At 47.6% G+C, this 23014-nt stretch overlaps 1 protein-coding gene across 1 annotated transcript in view; it reads right to left on the bottom strand.

Annotated features, from left to right (window-relative positions):
* Positions 1-23014, bottom strand: part of RELA (RELA proto-oncogene, NF-kB subunit) — a 32576-nt gene that overhangs the window by 8116 nt on the left and 1446 nt on the right. Inside the window, exons 2-4 of the mRNA XM_081891583.1 lie at positions 5887-5928; positions 1303-1454; positions 93-241 (exon numbers count right to left, since the gene is read on the bottom strand). Of these exons, the coding sequence (XP_081747709.1) occupies positions 93-241; positions 1303-1454; positions 5887-5928 (343 nt within the window). The remainder of the gene's footprint in view (positions 1-92; positions 242-1302; positions 1455-5886; positions 5929-23014) is intronic.

Below are 23014 nucleotides of genomic sequence, written 5' to 3'. Positions count from 1 at the left end.
CCCCCAAATCATCCTCCCAAATGGCCAGAGAAAAAGACCGGGGGTGGGGGGGGGCAGATACCCAGCTCTCTCCCCTTCCCACATCCGCTCACCTGTGGATGGAGCGCTCTGGAGACAGCTCTGCTTCATAATAGCCTTCTTTGCAGTCCTTCCCCACCAAGTCGTGCGGGTGGGGCCGGTAGGGGACCTCCTTGGTGACCAGCGAAATGCGGACCTTGCCTGGGCCTGTATAGTTGTGGATCTGAAAGCAAAAGGCGGGGAGCTGATGTGTGGCAAAGGCTGCGGCTCAGAGGCAGAGCATCTGCTTGGCGTGTGGGAGGCCCTTGGCTCCATCCCCAATGGCATCTCCAGGAAGGACTGGGAGAGACACCTTGCGCCCCTGAAACCCTGGAGAGCTGCTGCTGCTTCAGCATCTCTTAAGTCCAGTGTTCACAGTAACCTTGCAGCGTAGGGTCGTACGGTCTTCCCTGCACTGCAGAAATGGGGATATGTAGCTCAGTGGCAGGTACAGCAACTGCCTTGCATGATTCAATCTCTGCTGGCATCTCCAGGTAGAGTTGGAAAGGACCCCTGAGGATCATCCAGTCCAGCCCCCCGTAATGCAGGAATCTGAACTAGATCATATGTGACAAATGGCGATCCAACCTCCACTTAAAAACCTCCAATGAAGGAGAGTCCACAACTCCCAGAGGGAGTCCATTCCATTGTCCATACAGATCTTACTGTCAGAAAGTTCTTCCTGATGGTTAGTTGGAATCTCCATTCTTGAAACTTGCAAGCCGTTGGTATAAGTCCTACCCTCCCGCAGAATGACACATGACCTCTTTCTTCACCAAGAGCCTGGAATGTTTATGATCATTCCATGCCAGCAGACCAGTCGGTGTCAGGGGCTTCACCTCCGCAAAGGGAAATTAAAGTACAGAGGATGCTCGGGTTGCGAACGTGATCTGTGTGGGATGCATGTTCGCAACCCGCAGCGTTTGCAACCTGCAACAGCGCGTCTGTGCACGCGCGGGTTGCGATTTAGTGCTTCTGCGCTTGCGCGACTGCAGAAACCCGGAAGTAACCCATTCTGGTACTTTCGGGTTTTGGCGGGTCCGTAACCCAAAAAAACGCAATCTGAAGCGTCTGTAATCCTAGGTATGACTGTATCCTTAAAACGATGCCTTTTATTCTGAAATTCACACTCCCATGACCACACATACAAGCCCTGCTTCAATCCCTCAACCCCCCAAAGACTTCTAAGTAACACTTATTTCTAGAAGAACCCCCCACCCCACTCCCAAGTGCTGTGGGGCTGACCTTGATGGTGGGATGGGTCTTGGTGGTGTCTGTGCTGCGCTCCCCGGGAATGGAGCCAGCCAACCGCCCTTCGCACTGATAGCGGAAACGCATGCCGCGCTGCTTGGGCTGTTCAATTATCTCCACGACAGGAGTGCTGCTTGCGGGAGGGTCTGGAGGGAGACAAAAGACACACCTTTATTTTCAAGGGCAAGCATTACAAACATAAAACAGGGAAACACTAACTAACAGGTAAGTTACATACAAAAAATAATAATAAAATACAATGCCCTATACATAGATTCTCACCAACTCTGGCGGTGTGAGCTCACACCAACAAATCCAAGTGCTTCGATTCTTTCAGTGATAATCACCTCATCAATAGCAAATAATACTAATGTTAGTCAGGCACCTGCATTGCACTGCTTTCAACACCGGCTAAAATTGTTTTTGTTGTGTAGCACAGCCTGCTAAGACATGTAATTTTATCACTGTTAGTTTATTTCCTCTCACACCTGTTGATTTTATCTGTATTTTGAGAACTGCATTACGCCTACTGTTTTTATCGTATTACAGAAACCTTGCTAAATAAAAAATGAGCTATTAATGAAAGCCACTCCATTCCTAAAATGAAAATGACAGGCTTCTCTCCCAAGTTAATTCAATTTCTCTTTGGCACCAGGCTTTAATCCCGCAATGGGGAGATGGTGTTGGGACCCCCAGAATATGATCTGAAGTAAGGATGGGGAACCTGTGACTTTCCAGGCATTGCTGGGCTCCAGCTCTCATCAGCCTTGGCCAGCATGCCCAATGGTCAAGGGAAATGGGAACCTTAGTCCAGGAACATCTGGAGAGCAACAACTTCCCCATCTCCGGTTTATCCCTCATCTGCACTACACATTTAAAGCAGCACCATACCACTTTAAGCACACACGGCTTCCCCCAAAGAATCCTGGGAACTGTAGTTTGTTAGGAGGGATACAGTGGTGCCCCGCAAGACGAATGCCTAGCAAGACGGAAAACCCGCTAGACGAAAGGGTTTTCCGTTTTGGAGGTGCTTCGCAAAACGAAAATGTCTTGCGAGTTCCTGCGGGGTTCCCCCCCCCTTTTCCCAAGCCACTAAGCCGCTTATCAACTGATCCGCTAAGCTGCTTAACAGCTGATCCGCTAAGCCACTTATCAGCTGATCCGCTAAGCCGCTTATCAGCTGATCCGCTAAGCCGCTAATCAGCTGATCCGCTAAGCCGCTAATCAGCTGATCCGCTAAGCCGCTTAACAGCTGATCCGCTAAGCCGCTAATCAGCTGATCCGCTAAGCCTGCTAAGCCGCTAATAGCGCTAATCCGCTAATGGGCTTGCTTTGCAAGACGAAGAGACTCGCGGAACGGATTCTTTTCGTCTTGCGAGGCACCACTGTACGAGCTATGGGTAGACCCCTATTTCCCTCCCAGAGGTTCAGTTCCCAGCATGGCTTGACAGTCAACCCCTCTTCGCTTGGAATTCAGAGAACTGTGGCTCTGTGAGGAGAAACAGGGGTCTCCTAACAACCTTCAACACCCTTAAAAAAAACACCACCTACAGTTCCCAGGATTCTCGGGATGTGGGGTGTGGGTGGGAAAGCCATGACTGTGTACCTAACCTGCCACACCGGGCTGTTGTGAGGATTAAATGACAGGGAGAACACCCCCTTGAAGAAAAGGAGATATATAAATGCAATGAATGAGTGAAATAAGTAATGCATGTATAGCGCTGAGATGGGGCTTTAATCCAAGCCAAACCCCAGCACTAGCTGTCAGCTCTAAACAGCTGTGTCAGCGCATACAGACTTTCTTTCCCCCAACTAGATCCAACATTCGAGCAGAGGGGAATGGCTTTTGGGAGAGAAGTTCATGATAAATACATACAGTGGTAACGGGTTACATACGCTTCAGGTTACAGACTCTGCTAACCCAGAAATTGTACCTCGGGTTAAGAACTTTGCTTCAGGATGAGAATAGAAATCGGGCTCCAGCGGCGCAGCAGCAGCGGGAGGCCCCTTTAGCTTAAGTGGTGCTTCAGGTTAAGAACAGTTTCAGGTTAAGAACGGACCTCCAGAACGAATTAAGTACTTAACCCAAGGTACCACTGTATTTTTGACGCCACTGAAGGTTTTCCTTTTTCAACGAGCCTTTTGTGCTCCCCGCCCCTCGAATGTGGATTTGGAATTGTCTCATATATGATTTTTAAAAAATATATTGTTAATAACAAATTGCTTTGAGGTATTTCATACAGTGATGTTTAAATGAATGCGAGTGTTATCAGAACCCTGAGCCCTCTTGGTGGTAGGCAAGGTGCCCCTAGGTACACATCACACCTTGCGAACGGCTGACTCTCAATACTTTTCATTTAAGAGAGAAAGAAGAAACAGCCTCTCCACCTTATTCCAATCCCCCTATATGCAGTTGTCCCTTGCTGGGATCTGCAGCAACAACAAAAGGTACTTTCCCTGAAAATTAAGAACTGCCTGCCAACTTTCTGTCTGGACAGAGAAAGGAATGTTCCCAAAGTCACACAGGCAGGCCTATGTGTGTCCCATCCTGCTCCCCCCCCCCTTGTCAAAAGGGGCCCTGTTTTTACTCTGTCCTGTGCTCTCACACTGTTTCCTCTGGGAGTCAACTTCCCCCCTCCCCCTCCCAAAGTTGGGGATTTCCCGATCCAAGCTTTGAAGCAATACAGGAATTTTTCTTTTTCTACTAGATTAAGTCACAGGCACAAGCAAAGTCCAGCCAAGCTTGGCAGCAGATGGTAACTGCCTTTTCCACTGTGCAAGGACAGAGGCCCCACCCCTCCAAAACTGTGGCCTGACCCATCTGTTTTGCTTGGCAGAATCAGTAACCCCTGTGTTACCTGCGCCAGACTCCTTCGCCCGGGCTATTAAAAAAGAATTAAAATGCAGGGCGGATCAACCTGAGCAGCTAGAGAACTCTCCCAAGACAGGGGAAATCCCCACAACAGGGAGAGGCAGTACAGCAGGATCCACATCCACCAGAAATCAATGACCTCACCCTCCACCGACACTGTGAAGCCAGGAAACAAGGACTATAAGTCATTTCTCCCTGCTCCAGTCACAGAACCTCCCAGCCAAGATGTGAATTAGGACTTAGAAATCAGAAACTGATTTATTAAAAATCCAATAAGCCCCTGCTCTCCTTAGCTTGGCCCACAACTTATTTCTGCTCTTCTAGTCACCCCAGGTGAGGTTTACATGTTTGTCTGTCTCTTGACCATTGCCCCTTCCGTCACAGAAGCCAGACAGCGACTGCAAGCATTCCAACAGTTGTTCCCTGCCCTGCTGGAGCAACATTCCACAACATTACAAGGCAGCTCAGCCAACCCATGTGAGAAGCTCCACCACCACCAATTATACATGCCCAACAACTACTCCCCGCCCCAGCCAATCACTATCTCTCTACCCGGAAAAACTTCTGACTCGACATCTTTTACAGCCAGAAAAGCTTTTGTCTCCGCAGCAGCCAGGTGTAAGGGATGCAGTAAAAGAAACAGAGGGACCATCTCTTAGAATGCTAAAAATCATATACCAAAGGTGTGCATGGCTTCAGGAGCAGTACAGTGTCCAGGACAGGATCCTGAACCCCAGAATAGGATCCTGGACAAAAAGATCTAGCTCATAGTATAGGAAATTCACAAATACTGTATCCTCCGATTCTTGGAGAGTAAATATATTACTGCGTAAAGCTGGATCGCTGAATTTCTGGTGCCAACAGCACCCAGCAATTCAAGATTTTTCCTTTCTCACCACCATAAATCCTACTCCTGCATTTATTATATTTTTTATGACAGCCCCTTTACCACTTCAAATGAGTGATATAGGAAATCTCAGTGTTTCAGAACATGCCTCTGTTTTTTTCTGAACTGACTTTTTTGAGTTTGTCTAAGAAGTCTTGCAACAGGTGGCCCGACACTGGTATTTTAACACACAAAGAAATGGTGAAAAGTCTGGGAAAGCATGCTACTGAATATTTTTTGCTTAAGTCATGCCTTCATATGGGATTCCTTCAAAGCAGCCCTCGGGGGCCAATGCAGTTCTGAAACTAGTGTTCGAAACCACTGCAATGGGAACACTATTTCTGCTCTTGCTTGCAGAAATAAAACTCCTTGAGGTGAAACATAAAACCACGAGTAGTGAACATATTTACAAAATGCTTCAAAAGATACCAATACAATACTAATAAAATCTAAAATCACTGTAAATTAGGGTACTTTTTTGTTTTAGGAAGAACATAAAGGTTATAAACATTTGTAAATTCAGTGCCACGGGGCTTCTATTTTTTCTTAAACAAAAACAACACTACGACTTAGATCTTTATTAAGTTTATAGATGCTTTTAAATAAAATAAATAACATAAGCAAAGTGCGTGGTATCAGGTTGTGTTATTCTGAAACGAATAATAAGTTCTAAGAAAAGCTTAAATCCCATCTCCTTCCATTAAGGAAGTGGAAAATTGAGGGGCACTATCCTCCCCCTTCCCCAATTCAAAACTTCCCAGGAAATACTGTCATTTGTGATATGAATGACAACAACAAGAAACCAAGACATGCCACTTACCTGGAAGACCCCAGTTATGTTGCAGCAACAACGGCAGGAGATCTGGAGGAAGGAAAGAAAACAAAACACCAGCATGAATAACTGTGGAAAGCACAAACCTAGGAAACTAATTATAAAGAGTCAGATCACTGGGCCATCAGCAGCCCTAAAGCTGCAGAATTCCCTCCCCAGGGAAGCACACTTGGCACCTTCACTGTATTGCTGCTGTTACCTGCTGAAGACACAACTCTTTAACCTGGCCTTTGATATTAGAGGTATGTTTTAGGACCCACCCCATTCTTCCATTTGTAAATTGTATTTGCATGTTGTTGTGACCTTCCCTGGAGCCTTGTGGAGAAGGAAGGATATGAATTCCAGTCATGATGATGATGATGATAATGATAAAGATAATATTATGATGGCAAAAATAATGGCATCTGCACCAGCAGGGGCTCTCCACTAGGGTTTCAGACAGGAACCTGTCTGTTGTACTTGGAGATGCTAGGGCAGGGGTCTGCAACCCGCAGCTCCGGAGCCGCATGTGGCTCTTTTACACCTTTGCCGCGGCTCCGGGGTGGATACTAGCGAGGGGAGGAGGCGCATTGTGCGCCCCAACACTCCCCACTGTGGTGGGCGCTGTACTGGCTGTGACGTCGCATGGGGGCGGTGCGTGCGCTAGTCACGCACTGTCCCGACGTCACCTTCCTGCCCGCTGTCAGATTGCGGCTCCGGCGATATATTTGTTTTAAATGTCGCAATGGTTTTGCGGCTCCCAGTTGTTTTTTTCTTCGGAAACAGGTCCAAGTGGCTCTTTTTGTCTTAAAGGTTGCAGACCCCTGTGCTAGGGGTTCAACCAGGGACGTTCAGGTGCTCTGCCACTGAGCTACAGTCCCCCCCCCCCTCCACCAGCAACTGAATGCCATGCCTTACTCAATACATAATCCATACATAGGCAGCAACTCCACACAGCTTGACCACCCAGCATTAGCCTTGTAAAGACTTCAGCCGTTACTTCAACCGCTGCGGTCTGCCAAGCAAAAGGTGTGTTGCTCATGATCACTTGACACTATGCAGTTAAGGAAATGATCCCAAGCCTGCACTCTTGCTTAACAGGATCAGCTCGGTGTCCACCTCCCCAGCAGGCATTAGGATATAAGGATGCTTCTCCTCCACTCTCCAAATGATCACAGAGGCCTCCCATTTATTCCCTGTTTGCAATGAGGCTTGAAAGGAACCCTCTGACTGGCAGCCAACTTTTTCAGGCCATGTTGGCGCACTCTGATTTTCAAGAGAGCGCTGTGGGTGCTGCTACCCCCTTTGCGTCTCTTCTCCCGAAACACGGGAAAGAAAAGATACGCATGCACTTCATGCTTCCAAGAGATCAGGGTAGAAGCTGGATCCGGCTGACTTACACTGAACCTCGAAAAGCCCATAGAGCTGAAAGAGGAAGTGGGGAAGAGAGTCACTTTTCCAGCTTCCTGCTTAAGGCCTGTGGACCTTTTTTACCCCTTTAAAAAGTAACTGTACTCGCTACCTTATGGCCAAGGGTCAACAATACCATGTGTGTGTCCGTGTGCATGCTCAGAGGCTTTGGAGCACCAGGAGAAAGACTGAAAGGGCGCCACCTGACACCACACTGGCGACCGCGTTGTAGTCAACAGATTCTCCCCAAACCTAATTTTAGTCTGGGGAGGGGGGAATTAACTCTCCCACAATTGTGGTTCCCCCAACACGCACACACACACACACTTCAGTATGTGAGAATCTGAGGAATTTTCCCATCATCCGATAAAGGGGAAACAAAGTACAGCTGCCACCTGTATTCTGAGGGTGATGAACCTTTCCCATAAATCCTATTCATCCTGATTTCCGGAAAGTTGACATGGGGGGGGGGGCAAGAGTCCACAGAGTGGTAAACTGAACTGGCAGAGAAGATGACACGGGGGGAGGAAAGTAAGCAGGGTAGAAAGGAAAGGGAGAAGGGAGACAGGAATACCCACAGATGAAAGGAAGTAGAAAAGGCAAGAAAAATAAAGGGCAAAAAGTGCTTTGAGAAGGTAAGGAGAATGTGGAAGAAGGGATGAGCAAGAGAGAAAGAGGCAACAGGAAGATGCCTGGTGATAGAAAAGATGGCAAAAGAAGGCGAGAGCAAAGAGAAGGTGGAAACTGAGGGGGGAGGCAAGACTAGCGATGCAGGGAAAAAAGTAGAAGTAGCTAAATAGAGAAGAAATGAGAAAGGAGGTGGTGAAAGTTATGGAAAGCGAGAAAGTGACGGAAAGGCTTTCTGATTAAGAAAACGCAACCATTGTAAAAGTGAGCATGACTTCACTACTGAGGAAATGTAATTAGCGAATAGGAAGAGAACCTACCCAGTTGATGTTGACACAAAACCCCACACGTACACCATGTAAAAGAATGTTTCACCCCCCTTCACCAACCTTATACCGCATACAACACTAATGTCTCATATCAAATGTAACTGATCTGTAAGAAAGAGACTCTACAACCTGAAAAAAAGAGACAATGCATGTACTTTTGTAAACCAGGAAAATCTTTTAATAAAATTTATTTTAAAAAGAACTGAGCATGACTTGCATTCTTGCTTAATGTCTACCTTAGCCTTCACTGAAGAGAAAACCCCCAGAAATCAAAAGAGGATACAACTATTAAAAGTGTTCCGAAGTCTGACTAACAATACTTGGAATACAGCTTCACTTGTTAGCATGCCAATACCTCAGTGTGGCAAGACACTGCCTGGTACTATTAAGTTTAAATCAAAAGTGAAAATGTGAGTGATGGTCTGGTTGGCAGTCGGAAATGGGTCTCTAGTCTGGACTGGCTGAAGATCACAAAAGCGTGTTTGGGAGCTGGAACTTCCACACAAAGCTTCCAAGACAAGAGAACAGATACCTTAGGTTTTTATGTCTAATCTAGTTTAATCCTTGCTTTTTTTTACAATAGGCCAACTGGTCTGAAGTGGCTTGTTATTCTGTAGTATATGTTCAGAACCATTTACTTTTAAGTAAATTTCTTATTGGCTCCTTACAATATTTAATTTCACAGATTTTGTCACTGGTTGATACCACACTCTTTTCCAAGGAAGGAGGCAGGCTTTTACTGATCTCAAATTCATATAAGTATGTGAAACACCATTGGAGCCATTCAAATCAGGTGACTCAAGGCCCTGCAAGGACTTACAATGGGGGTGGAAGTTGTTGCTAGACTACAATTCCTATGATCACTGGCCATGCTAGCTGGGGCTGATGGGACTTCGGAGTACAACAACATCCAGAAGGCCACAGGCTCCCCGATTCCTGCCTTATACCCCCCTTCCAGAACCTCCTTTCTGCAAGGAACTCTGCACATACTCAGAAACCCATGGCTCTACTCAAACAGGTACAAATGGAACGAGTTAAGTCACAGCCACTTTTTTTGAGATGTCTGAATGAGGGATCAGTGTCGTCTAATCTTTCCCAGTTTTCCAAAAGAAACTTCTGTACAACATAGCAACAGCTGGCTGTGTTAACAAGCTGTTTCTCTGCAATTTCTCACTAAAAATCTCCCCTGTGAGTTCCAACGGACAGCTACCAAGCCACCACTTTTAAGTGTTTTTCTCCTGCTCTTCAAGATGAAAAAAAGAGTTCTTATGTTTATTTCACAAGGTCTGATTAAAGCCTGTACCTTCTGTACTTTGGCAAAGTAAATCAGGAACACCTTGTGCTTAGTATTTATGGAGTTGGGTTTAACTGAGGGGTCCCTTGCCAGAGCCCACCCTGCCAGAGCCCCAAAACTCCTAGGGCAGGGAAAACCTCTACAGCCCAAGGGCCAAATTCCCTTGCAAGCAGCCTTCCAGGGGCCACATCCCAGTGGCGGGCAGAGAAATATGTATGGAAGGCACAATTCCAGCTATATTCCAGCCACACCAAAGCCGAGAGGTCAGCACCCACACTTCTCTCCACCCAAGCAAGCAGGACACAGGTCTAGGACACATTTCAGACAGACACAAGTTCTGGAGGAGGGCAAAGACCAGGGCAAGTGAAGGCCACAGGCTGGGGAAGAGTCCCAAGCCCAGAAGGGAGGCATGATGAACCACATTCAGCCTCCAGGCCAGAGAGGTTTCCCCACCCCTTTTTGTTTAGTGCATGTCAGGAGGTCCGGCCTAATAGGTGGAAGACTTTCAAGCATGCTTTTTATCTTTCTTTCTTTCTTTCTTTCTTTCTTTCTTTCTTTCTTTCTTTCTTTCTTTCTTTCTTCTGGAATAAAGACTTCCTCCCCACTGGTCCATTGCAGCCACCCGCAGAGAGCGATAGAAAGAAAAGAGAAAAAGGTGGGAGGCAGGCCTGTGTGTCATGGAACTGCAGGCTCGCTTGCACGCACACAACAACCAGAGGCCAGGATATAAATGTGGGCCTCCCCTATGTGAAACGGAAGCTAAAACTGCTAATGTTAAGTAACGCCAAGAAGAAAAAGATCAAAAGGCCGGACTGCCCTACCAGAGGCTGTGGTTACCCTGCAGCACAGAAAAAAAAAACGCTCTGAAGGTGGTAAAAGGCTGCTGAACTAAGCTTCCTGGATTTAAAGAGAGAGAGAGAAAATGCATGCACACACAAGTTTCTAGTCCTTATGGCTTCAAAGGCAGGCTTGGAAGAGGCTGGGCAATGGCTGCCAATGTCTCAGGTGACAGCAAGGCGGCCAGATAAAACTACCAGCCTGTGTCTAGCAAAATAGTAAAATTTAAGGGTGCTAAACTAAGCTCTCATGCACATCTTTGCAATGTTTTGTTGCAGCTGGAAAAACTGGCTCTACTGGGTGCAAAGTTTAAATAAAACCTAGACATAGAACATTAATTTATCTCTCTTTTTAAACACAATCTCAGCTATACTGATTGACGCACAAGTGTGCAGAACTACAGAGCAAGGCAGCTGGGGCTTTAAGCGTAGAAAATCCAAATGCAGTTGCCCTGCCCAGCCGTGAGCCTCTGGATTGGTGAGGGCAAGTCAAGTCTCTCTCTTTCTCTCAACCTGAAACCTGGCTGAAACCCTACCTTTAAAGCACATGGCTTCCTGGGAACTGTAGTCTGTTACGGGTGTTGGGTGTGAGGCTAAACTACAATTCCCAGGATTCTTTGGGAGAGGTCACGTGCTTAAGATATATGGTGTAGATGTTTATATCAACAATCCAAACGGAACATGTAGAGCAGTGTTTCCCAACCTTTTTTGGGCAAAGGCACACTTGTTTCATGAAAAAAATCTCGAGGCACACCACCATTACAGCCCCGTGACGTCAGCGCGCAGCGTCACGCCGGGAGGGACGCACGAAAGTGTAAGTTTCAATTTTTTTCCCTCCCCCTTGCCTTCCTTCTGTGCCAACCGCCAAAAAGCCAAGAAAAAAGCCAAGACTTTAGGGCAGCAGGTCAACACGGAAGAAGCTCCTACCTAAGGACAGGTGCGACGGCCGTGTCCTCTTCTGCCACACTTGGCAGCCCTGCCTCACGGTCGTGACTCCCACCCTGATTTCTCCCCGCAGGTCGAGCGGCACAGGCAGCCCAATGTGTCCAGCCCAGACACAAGCCCCGCTTCCCCACTCTAGATCCTGAATGCGACCAAGTGCTCTGGACTCCCGAGCAGGGTGGGAAAGAGGACTCGCATCTGGTAGCCTCCGGGCTCCTCGCCTGCTCGAGGGATGGCACTGCAGGCAAGCTGCCGGCCGTCGCCTTTGCCGCCCCCTCATGCGAGTGGAACTGCCCGGAGTGGTGGGCCGGGGGAGGCTCGCTCTCTGTGGGGATGTGGCCCGCACGCGCGGCCCCGCTTCCTCCTGCCCAGGGCTGAGCTCCTTACCCGCGATCTCGGTCTCGCGCACGCGGATCCCACTTATTCCGAAGCTTGCGCCACTAGCCGGGGCTCTCACACCGTGCCAGGGCGAGGCGGCGCAGCCCACTGACGTCATCGCGGCTCGCCGCCGCCCTCGACTTCCCTGTTCCCTCCCCTCCCTCAGGTCGCCGTGGTTACCGAGGACTGCAAGCTGCTCGGGCGAGCGTGGGGCATTAAGTGGGAGAAGGAAAATTAAAATTAAAACTCGCCTGAAGGCCGCCTCTCCGGATATCTTTCGAATTTTTTAATTTTTCCCGCGGCACACCAGGCAACGTCTCGCGGCACACTAGTGTGCCGCGGAACACCGGTTGGGGAACACTGATGTAGAGCATAGTTCCTGAATATTCAAAATACATTTCTTGCAGTTACATTTTGCTCTATTTCCTTGGTTTCCGATCATAAAAAGAGGGCACTGCTGGACCAGGCTCAGAGGCCTACCAAGAGGACCTGGGGGCAACAGCCGCTCTCCCCACTTGCATTTCCACTCAGTCTTACTCAGAGGAGTACTGCCTTCCGCATGGAGGCAGAACATAGTCATTTTGGCTAGTAGCCGCTGACAGTCTTATCCTCCATGAATTCGCCACATTTGTCACTTTACGAAAGATAACGCAACCAAAGCAACATAAAGAAAAATAGGGAAAAGTTAGAAAGGGAAGGGGGAGCCTGGGTTAAGGTCTATTTCTGACCATATACCGTATTTTTCGCTCTATAACACGCACCAGACCATAACACGCACCTAGTTTTTAGAGGAGGAAAACAAGAAAAAAAAAATTCTAAACGAAATAGTGGATATATGCTTTTTGTGGTTCATGCTGTGGCCACAGACATGTGATCTGACAATGAGTTTGGAGTAGCCCAATGCAAAAATCCTGAGGATCCATGTGGATCCATGCTTTGTAACCACGGAGGATGGAAGGAAGGGGAACCATGGATCCTCTGCTCACGACCGCAGCAGATCCCCCCCCCGCCCCCCGCAGGCATTCGGTCCATAACACGCACAGACATTTCCCCTTACTTTCTAGGAGGAAAAAAGTGAGTGTTATGGTGCAAAAAATACGGTAAATTGGAAATACAAATCTGAGCTGTGCAAGTCTCAAGAAAACGTGACTGAATGGTCTGGTATTTCTTCTTTGTTCTCATGCTGATACGTCGCCAGTTCAAATAAGGACAAGGAATGTAACCCATCACTGCATGCCAGGCAACTTTCTCCCATCGTGCAACTCAGAGCGAAGCACATATGGGGTTCCCAAACAGTTGAAAACCCAAGTGCAGACCAGACCCATACCTGCTTAGCTTCAGCCTCATGTGCCTTCAGACCAGGGTTTCCCCAAACTTGGGACTCCAGGTGTTGTTGGACTACAACTCCCATTTTCCCTAGCTAGCAGGACCAGTAGTCAGGGATGATGGGAATTGTAGTCCAAAACCGGCTTCCAGCACTGAACCGCTATGGGTTGTGCCCACTGAAAGTCACTTGATCCAGGGACAGTGCACATATCTATTTTTCTTAATGGTGACGTGGACCATTCATAACATAAGAATATTCTTCGAAATTGCGAGCAGGGCAGTGGGGTGGGGTAAGTGAAGGCAAGCTACAACAATGAACTACAACGCTGTTCACTGCTCCTGCTCAGGCTGCACAGAAAAAGGCATTTTGGTTCCTGATTTTATCTGATTGTGCAGCTAAACTATAATGGATAGAGTTCTACAGGATGTGTTGCTAGTGCTGTGAAAGCAGTCAAGATCCAAGAATCCCTAAACATGCACGTCCAGAGGGTGGAGATGTCAGGCACCAACCAACCTGGCGCCCAGCCATCTTCACTTGGTCACAAGTGGCTGATAAAAAGGTAAAGGAACCCTGACCATTAGGTCCAGTCATGGCCGACTGGGGTTGCGGCGCTCATCTCGCTTTATTGACCGAGGGAGCTGGCGTTTATCCACAGACAGTTTCCAGGTCATGTGGCCAGCATGACTACGCTGCTTCTGGCGAACCAGAGCAGTGCACGGAAACGCCGTTTACCTTCCCGCTGGAGTGGTACCTATTTATCTACTTGCACTTTAACGTGCTTTCGAACTGCTAGGTTGGCAGGAGCAGGGACCGAGCAACGGGAGCTGACCCCGTCACGGGGATTTGAACCACCTACCTGCTGATCAGCAAGTCCTAGGCTCTGTGGTTTAACCCACAGCGCCACCCGCGTCCCTAAGTGGCTGATAGTTAGGTGCAAAATGCACCCGCTAATTTCAAACACTGTGTGTGGCCCCAGGAAAGTTATCCAGAAAGGAATGCGGCCCTTGGGGTGAAAAAGGTTCTTACACACACACACACACACACACACACACACACACACACAAAGTCACCCAGTAGGAGAGCTTCATGACTACATGGGTTGAATCCAACTAAGTTCTACTCAGCATAGACCCAATGCAATGAGCCTATGCTAGTCACGTCTATTGACTTCAATGGATCCCGTCTGCATAAGATTGGTAGCGGAGCCAACCCATGGCTTCTGAACCTACCCTCCCCAGCCCTGGTCAGACACTCCTAACCACACTGACTCTTGCGCCACCTGATGCCACAGCAAATCTGCTTCAGTCTTTTTTAAGGTGCCACAAAACACACAGTTGGGGTTTCTGCTGAATGAGACCTTACACAGTTTCCCCTTAGGAAAACAAAACTGAACAACACCACACAGGCATACCACACAATGCAGAAGCTGAGACAGCCCCCCGCCCCAAGGAAAATTGAGTTTCAAAAACAGACACATAATGTTCTTTGTCTCGGGCCCCAAAAAGAGGAAGTTTGAGAGAGACACATTTCCAGATACCCAAATGCTGACAGAAAACACAAGCTTTAAGAAACGGGGACCGGGCTCGATCTTACAAGAGAAAAGGGAAAAGAAGGGAGAATAACCAAGGGTATTTCTTGCCTAAGGGATATGGAATGCAAATGAATTGTAGAAACGCCATAATTCTACATTATTCTTTTTTTAAAAAAAGAAAGGTGCATGCAGGTGTGGGTAAATGAGTGTACATGGAGAAAGAGTGACTAAACTTTTTTTTTTTTTTTTTAGGTAAGGAAATAGAAGGTGCCAGGATTCAAATCTACTTCATGATCCATACTCTGATCTGGAAGTCCTACTGACGGGCTTTCACTGCACATGCTCAGAGGGTCTCCCACTGACTACCACTTTGCAAACAGTTTCTATGATCTGCAAGGAGTTATTGTGTCATTTATCAGAAAGGAGAGAGAGATAGCGGACCCAAGTCAGTCTACCCAAAAAAGCTGCTGCTTGTTGTTTAGTCATTTTGTTGTGTCCGACTCTTCTTGACCCCATGGACCAGAGCACGCCAGGCGCTCCTGTCTTCCACTGCCTCCCGCAGTTTGGTCAAACTCATGCTGGTAACTTCGAGAACACTGTCCAACCATCTCATCCTCTGTCGTCCCCTTCTCCTTGTGCCCTCAATCTTTCCCAGCATCAGGGTCTTTTCCAGGGAGTCTTCCCTTCTCATGAGGTGAGCCTCATTAGGTGAAGCCTCAGCTTCAGGATCTGTCCTTCCAGTGAGCACTCAGGGCTGATTTCCTTAAGAATGGAGAGATTTGATCTTCTTGCAGTCCATGGGACTCTCAAGAGTCTCCTCCAGCACCATAATTCAAAAGCATCAATTCTTCGGCGATCAGCCTTCTTTATGGTCCAGCTGTCACTTCCATACATCACTAGTGGGAAAACCATAGCTTTAACTATACAGACCTTTGTTGGCAAGGTGATGTCTCTGCTTTTTAAGATGCTGTCTAGGTTTGCCATTGCTTTTCTCCCAAGAAGCAGGCGTCTTTTAATTTCGTGACTGCTGTTGCCATCTGCAGTGATCATGGAGCCCAAAAAGTAAAATCTCTCACTGCCTCCATTTCTTCCCCTTCTATTTGCCAGGAGGTGATGGGATCAGTGGCCATGAACTTAGTTGTTGTTGTTTTTTTGTTGAGCTGCTACCTTGCAATAAATGCAAAACTAGCCTGCTGGGGAGCAGAAAGAAAAAAATACTGAGAGCTCTGTCCTTCCTGAAGCAGTCCACTGCATTCCCACTGCCCTGGTGTAGTGGTTAGAATGTCAGACTAGGACCTGGGAGACCAGAGTTCTAATCCCCACTCAGGCATGAAGCTCAATCTGGGTGACCTTGGGCCAGTCACTATCTCTCTGTCCAACCTCCCTCACAGGGCTGTTGTGAGAATAAAATGGTTAAGGGGGGTGGTTAGAAGCATGTATGCCACCTTGAGTTCCTTAAAGAAAAGGTGGGATACAAACATAATGAGGTTAATAGGTACAGAAGACAGATGGAGCAGCCTCTTCTCCCACCTTCTGCCAGCCAGCTCATTCATCTGCATGCCTTCCTTCTCACCTATGGTGAAGCAGGCAAGGACTTAAGGAGAATGGAGAGTTAGCACACAGGATTTTCCTACCTTAACTGACAGAGCTTCTTCAGGGTCTCGGGACTGGCGGTGGTGCATATCAACGTCTACTGGACCAGGTTTAAAGGGGGCCCACCTAGTCCAGGATCCTGTTCTCACAGGGGCCTACTGGATCCCCACGATGGCAAACCCATAAGCAGGACCCAAATGCAACAGTGCTCTCCCCAGCTGCCATTTCCAGCAACTGGTGTCCAGAGGCCAAGTGCCTCCAACAGCAAAGATCACAGCCATTGTGGCTGGTGGCCAATGATACCTTTATCTTCCAAGTTCATGTTGTCTAATTCTTGTACAAAGCCATCCAGCTGGGTGGCCACTGCCACAACTTGTGGGAGCAGGTTCCATCCTGTAATTCAATAGCTCTGCTACCTGAGAGCCAAGCGCCAGGAGACTGAACCTACATGCAAAGTCTAGGCAAGTGGTTCTCAAACTTTTTTTTGAGCAAAAGCTGGCTTGAGGCACATCAGGTTTTTTTTGTTGATAAGAAATACACTGGAAAACAAAAAAACTGTATTATACTGAAATGCTTAAATGTTTCTTTGATTGTCCTTGAATCTTCCCACCCTCTCCTGGCACACCACCCCCTTTAGGTCTAGGGCTAGGCTCTCCCCGTGCCATTTAGGCCCTCCTTAAAGAGCTGCCTTGCTGCCAGATGGACCGTTGCCCAACAAAGACCAGTACTGCCAATCTGGCTAGTGGCTCTTCCCAGTTACAGGCAAAGATGGACCTTCCCTGTTCCTATTACCTAAGAATCCTGGTTTATGGCCTGGAACAACTTCCTTGCCAAACTCATATATGCAAATCTGGACTCGCAAAGGAGACTTCAAAGAATGTGCAGAGGGGGGTTGGGGGGGCGTGTGAGCTAGCCCCTCTCCCACCATCCCTCCCCCTCGATTCCATGCATTTGACATTAAGTACACATTTCCCTCCAAAACATTTCTTATTGAGTTTTAACATACAGACCTGATGCACACACATTCTATATATGTGCCGATTTGCTTTGAGTGTGCAGAGCTCCTGAGAAGAGAGCCTTGCCCAATCAGGGCCCCATCCCACACGAAGCTCCACACATGCATCAGTGCAACTACATAGAACTCCTTCTAATGCACATCAAATGTGCAGATGTGAGAGGAGCATGTTTGTGGGCACAACGGTGCAGCCCCTTCACCCCATTATTGTCCATATCTCAGCTGGTAGAGAGCACGAGACTCTTAATCTCAGGGTCGTGGGTTCAAGCCCCACCTTGGGCAAAAGACTCATGCATTGCAAAAGATTACCCTTGTGGTCCCTTTCAACTCTACAATTCTATGAAATCGTCAGTCAGATTTTATTTGTCTACCAAATGCAGATTACAGCCAGAAAAGCCACATCTGGGACATCATTATTTGTAAAAAAAAAAAAAAGAAGAAGAGAGAGACCGGGTTTCCACCACATACCTTTAGCAGGGTCTCTACACCCAGACAGTCAGAATCCAATTACCAATTACATACATTTTCAAGCCACGCAGAGTAGCTTGACTTTATGCTTCTCAAAAACTTTCTTCTCCACATCGTTCACCCCCCATGTAATCCCTGCATGGTGCCAGTGATTCCCGGAGATTGACCTTCTGTATGCAAAGCACATGCTCTACCACTGAGCAACAGCTCTTCCCAAATAGGAACATAGGAAGCTGCCTTATAGCATATCAGAGCACTGATCCATTTGCTTCAGTATTGTCCACACAGATTGGCTGTGAGTTTGTTTTACTTAATCCTGCTGCCTTGAGATGTTGGTGGGCGGCTAGACTTGGGACATTTTTCATGCAAAGTATGTGGTCTGCCAGAGCCCTACATTCCATCCCCAAAGGTAGAGGTTCTGCTGGAGAATGTAGGGATTTGTCCCACTCCCACCACTACCCTTGCACACTAAGCAAGAGCCACAGATTTGAACCAATTCCCTGGCTGAGGGTCTTTCAGAGATGCTGTTCTCATGAGCTTCCAATGAACTCCAGCATATGCACATATCCCTTTGCAATGACACCGTGTTCAAAATTAGCTAGGAGCCAGCGCGTTTTGCATCTGGCACAGGTCTAATTGCGACCATGTAGAGATCTCTGGATGCCAGGATGGCGACTGGGGAAAGTAAAATGTCCCTTAGAGAAGGATCTGAAATATTTCCCTTGAAGCTTGGATTTGTTTTATTCTGCATTGTTTTATTTGATGTCTTAATGTGTTGTAAACTGAGATTTGTTCTTTAAAATATAAAGTGGTACAGAAATGAAATGGACAACAACCACCATCAATGGGGGGGAAATGGTGCCTAGACATTCTGTAAGCTAGGTTTAAGGTGCCATTTGGCAATTGGATATCTGAGCTGCTAAGACGGAATGACACCTAATTCTAGATGGAAGCAAGCAAGCTCTGATTTCATGCTGGTCACAGAAATGCAAACTGTACAAGCTCCACAACCACGAGCTTGCATTTGTCTTCACCACCAGCTATTTCATTACAGTAGCACCTCGGCTTATGTTACCCTCGGGTAATGTAAACTTCGGGTTGTGAAAGCGGCAAACCCGGAAGAGTTTCACCATGCCCGCATGCGCAGAAGCGCTCTACTGCACTGCGCACATGCGCAGAAGTGGTCCCTCCGGTTGCGGAAACCTCGGGATCGAACCGGAGCTCTGGAACGGATCCCATCCGCAACTGGAGGTACCACTATATTTTCATCCCAAAGAGCTCAGAGTGGCAAATGTGTTTCGTAGCTCCCATCCACTTTATCCACACAAAGAGTGTAAATGAGGTATGGTCAGGCTTAGAGGAAAGATAAAGAACCTGGTGCCCACAGATGTTGCACTACACCAGCCCCAGCCAGCAAGGGCAACGACAGATGATGCTGGGAGCTTTGGTCCGGCCACAAATGGAGGGACACAGTGTCCCTGCTTGTCAGGGCTGGTCACTGGCATAGCCTAGTCAAGGTGCACAAGGAAAACTAAGCCAGAAATTCTGCCCATTCTTTTCTTTTGAGGCACAGGGATAAGGGTGTAGGCATTCGGGCCTTCGGAGCTATGCTGTAGCTAGGCCTTCCCATTTTGGAACAGGTCCCAGTTATCTTGCCCTGCGACTCAGAGACATGGAGAGGCCAGAAGATGAAGCACTTCCTGTCCCGACGGAGTTTTGCTTTTCCCCAAAACAAATCCTTCTCACTGGCTTGAATTCTAAAAAACAGCACCATGCCAAATAGCTTAGTGCTTTGCGGGAGAGCCCCAGAGCCTGTTGCTTAGTTTATATGCTAGCAACTGCCTTCACCACTGCATTAACTACAACACCGCCTCCTGCACACGTGGGGCTGGTGAAAAGAGTTTCAGATAGGATACATAGGATAGTAGCCCATGGCCCAAGGAGTTGCATGCAGACTTCATGCCTTGGCAGCTCCAGGAAGAGATGCATAAGATCCCCAGCAGCAGCCGCCACCTGGATAAACTGGGGGGGGGGGGGACGGGACCTTTGGCCGATGGGCCAAATTTGTCTCACAAGACAAGTTTCCCAAAACCACACCCACCCGCCCCCCACGCCAGATGTCAAATGCATCATCAGATGCAAGGTAGGTACAGACACATGTCAGCTGGCTGGGCAACTGAGCTCCCTGTGGGAAACTCAATTGTGAAGCCAATCCCTGCACAGTGCAGGCTTGAAGTCAGGGCCCATCAATGGTGAAGCAGTGATTCCAAATCTGCTGATCAGCAGCGCCTCAAAGCAGCATGCAGGCCTCTTTAAAAGTGTCATGCGGTGCTTTGATGTCCTGGGGGTCATTGATCACCGCCTGATGTCATTGTGATGTCAGATTCAGCCCATGAAGGGTATGTGAGATAAAAATTTGGCCTGCAGGTCAAAATCCGGCTTCCCGCTCCCTGGGGTAGATGGTGGTGTTAGACAAGCTACCTAAAACAGCAGCTAGAAGAAGAAGAAGAGTTTGGATTTGATACCCCGCCTTTCACTCCCTTTAAGGAGTCTCAAAGCGGCTAGCATTCTCCTTTCCCTTCCTCCCCCACAACAAACACTCTGTGAGGTGAATGGGGCTGAGAGACTTCAGAGAAGCGTGACTACCCCAAGGTCACCCAGCAGCTGCATGTGGAGAAGCGGAGACACGATCCCGGTTCCCCAGTTTAGGAGACTACCGCTCTTAACCACTACACCACACTGGCTCTGTGCTATGCTAGCTATGCTCATACATCACAATAACCCAGGGTTGCTGGCTTATTATGGTTCATCAGGAACAGTAGGATATACATGGAATCATAGAATCATAGAGTTGGAAGAGACCACAAGGGCCATCGAGTCCGACCCCCTGCCAAGCAGGAAACACCATCAGAGCACTCCTGACATATGGTTGTCAAGCCTCTGCTTAAAGACCTCCAAAGAAGGAGACTCCACCACACTCCTTGGCAGCAAATTCCACTGTCGAATTCCACTGTCGAATCGATCAATGCCTCAACACAAAGCTAACAGGACCAAACAACAGCTTCTCGGAGCCCTAGCACATTTATTTTTCTCACCATGGTAGGCAGAGCCGTCACCTCTGTGATTCAGGAACATCAACTAAGGCAGTGACAGGGAACCCTGTGGCCCTCCAGATATTGGTGAACTACAACTCCCATAACCCATGTGCAACGCCCGTGTCAGCTGAGGTTGGTGGGAGTCCAACAACATCCGGTGCTCCAGAGAGTCCCCATCTCTAAACAAACAGCAGAGTTTTAATAAACGGTGCAGTTTTTGTAATTTGATGTTTCTTTTTGAAATTATGAAAGTGTACAATGTTGTTTCTCCCCACTGCCTAAGGCAGGGTCTGGGGAACCCACCACCCTCCAGATGTTGGACTGCATCTTCCATTGTTAAGGCAAGCTCCTCCCCAATATTTTTTTATTATAAACAGTTTTTTTTTTAATAAATCAATTGATCATCCCTGATCAATGGCCATGCTAGCAGGAGCTGATGGGAGTTGTGAGTCCAACAAACACCTGGAGGGACGCAGGTGCAAGAGGTAAAAGACCAAGAAAAGGAACAGTTTTTTTCATTTCATGCAACTGTCAGAATTTGTTGCAGCATAGAGCAAGTAGGGCAGAGTACTTTAGAGTGGCAGACTAGGGCTGGGGGCGGGGTGTCCTCATGTTCAAATCTACACTCAGGTGGGCAAACTTCAGCCAGTCACTATCGCTGAGCCTGGTCTACCTCACAGGGCTCTAATGGAGGGAACATACATACCTTTGTTAAAAGGTAGCATCATGATGACAGGGAAGAATCATTTGGGAAAGGAAGAGCAGCTTTATCTGTTCCCACCCTAGCACATAAGAATTGGTCAGAGGGCACACATGCATCACTGCCATTCATTAAAAACATTGACAGTTTTGGATTGTATTAGTCACACCCAAGAGTAGGTCCATTTAAATGAATGAGATGACTGACAGGTCTCTTCATTTCAAGAGGTCTACCTGGAGTAGAACTCAGCTGGATACAACCCAGATGAGTACACTGACCACATTCTCACACAGCACAGCAAGATATGATGGCCAGTGTTAGAAACTGAGATATGAAAGCTAGGAGCTAAATGGCACCTTAAACCTAGGTTATGGGCACCACAATGGAGTGTCTAGGCACGCTTTTTAATAACAAAAATACAAAGCTGAAAATGAATGAACTGCAGCTAAAATTTTATCTTCATTTTTCACATAGTCTAGTCCGCATCCTAACACTGCAAAACAACAAAGCCCTACTTCCCCTCCCTGCCCACCTAATATTATTATGAGGGTCCCTTCTCCAGTCTTCAGAGAGTGGCTGGAAGTGGAGAGGCAGAAAAAGGTCCTGCTTTCCTTCCAGCAGTGGTAGTTTTAATCTGAAATTTTAGGCGCAATACTGCACCCTGAGCTCAGAAACTGCTCGCATTAATGAAATCCCCTGTCACAAAACTGCGCTTAGAACAATGGAAGTTTCGAACGCTGATGATGGGCACGAGGATGCCCCACAAAGACAAACAGAAGACAGCAACATTCCAAAGATCATCAAAAATCTAAAATACCTGAGCAAGTAGGAAGGTCTTCAGCTGGCACCTAAAAAGCTTGCAAGGTGGACACCAGATGTGCCCCCCATGAGGAGAGGATCCCTAAGTTTAGCTGCCCCCCCCCCTTCGTGAAAGCTTGAGGTACATTTGAGAAGGGTAAATTTGAGAAGAACTCTAACAGAAGATCTGAAGATGCATGCAGGCTGATAATACTACATAAACCATAATCACTACAAAACTACAGAAAGTCAAATATCATTGCGCATCAACCAGACTAAATAATCCAGAAAGGATAACCAACTAAAAGCATTCGGGACCAGCCGTGTTTGGGGACAAACCTCTATTACAAGTTAATTCCTCCCTGCCCCCAGCTCCAACAGCAAAATCGAAATTGTGAGCCCTATCAGTCGAAGACAAAGTGCACCAGTAGGAAACAACACAGAAAGGAGCCATTAGTGAAGCACATAGGAGCAATTAATTCCAGGAACCAGCCACAGGTCCAACTTGTAAGCAGGCTTGGCCAACCTGGTGCCGTCAAGATGTTTTGAACCACATCTGGCTGGTGGAAGTTGTAGCTCAAAACATCTGGAAGGCACCAGGTTGGCCTAGAAACCTACAAAGTGTGCATGGTGTATCATCCCCCCCACCTCCTCCTCAGATGCCCATCCTCTCATCCCAACTCAGAGAATGCCACTGCTGCAAGAGGAATACCCCCAACCAAATACCACTCCCTCTTGAAATCAGCCAATCGCTAGGCTCATTTTGCACCTGGCTATTGGCCACTTGGAACCAA

Source organism: Podarcis melisellensis (assembly GCF_964234715.1).
Source record: "Podarcis melisellensis genome assembly, chromosome: 16".
Taxonomy (NCBI): domain Eukaryota; kingdom Metazoa; phylum Chordata; class Lepidosauria; order Squamata; family Lacertidae; genus Podarcis; species Podarcis melisellensis.
Note: the sequence above shows the minus strand (reverse complement) of the source record. Positions and strands in the feature narration are given on the sequence as shown.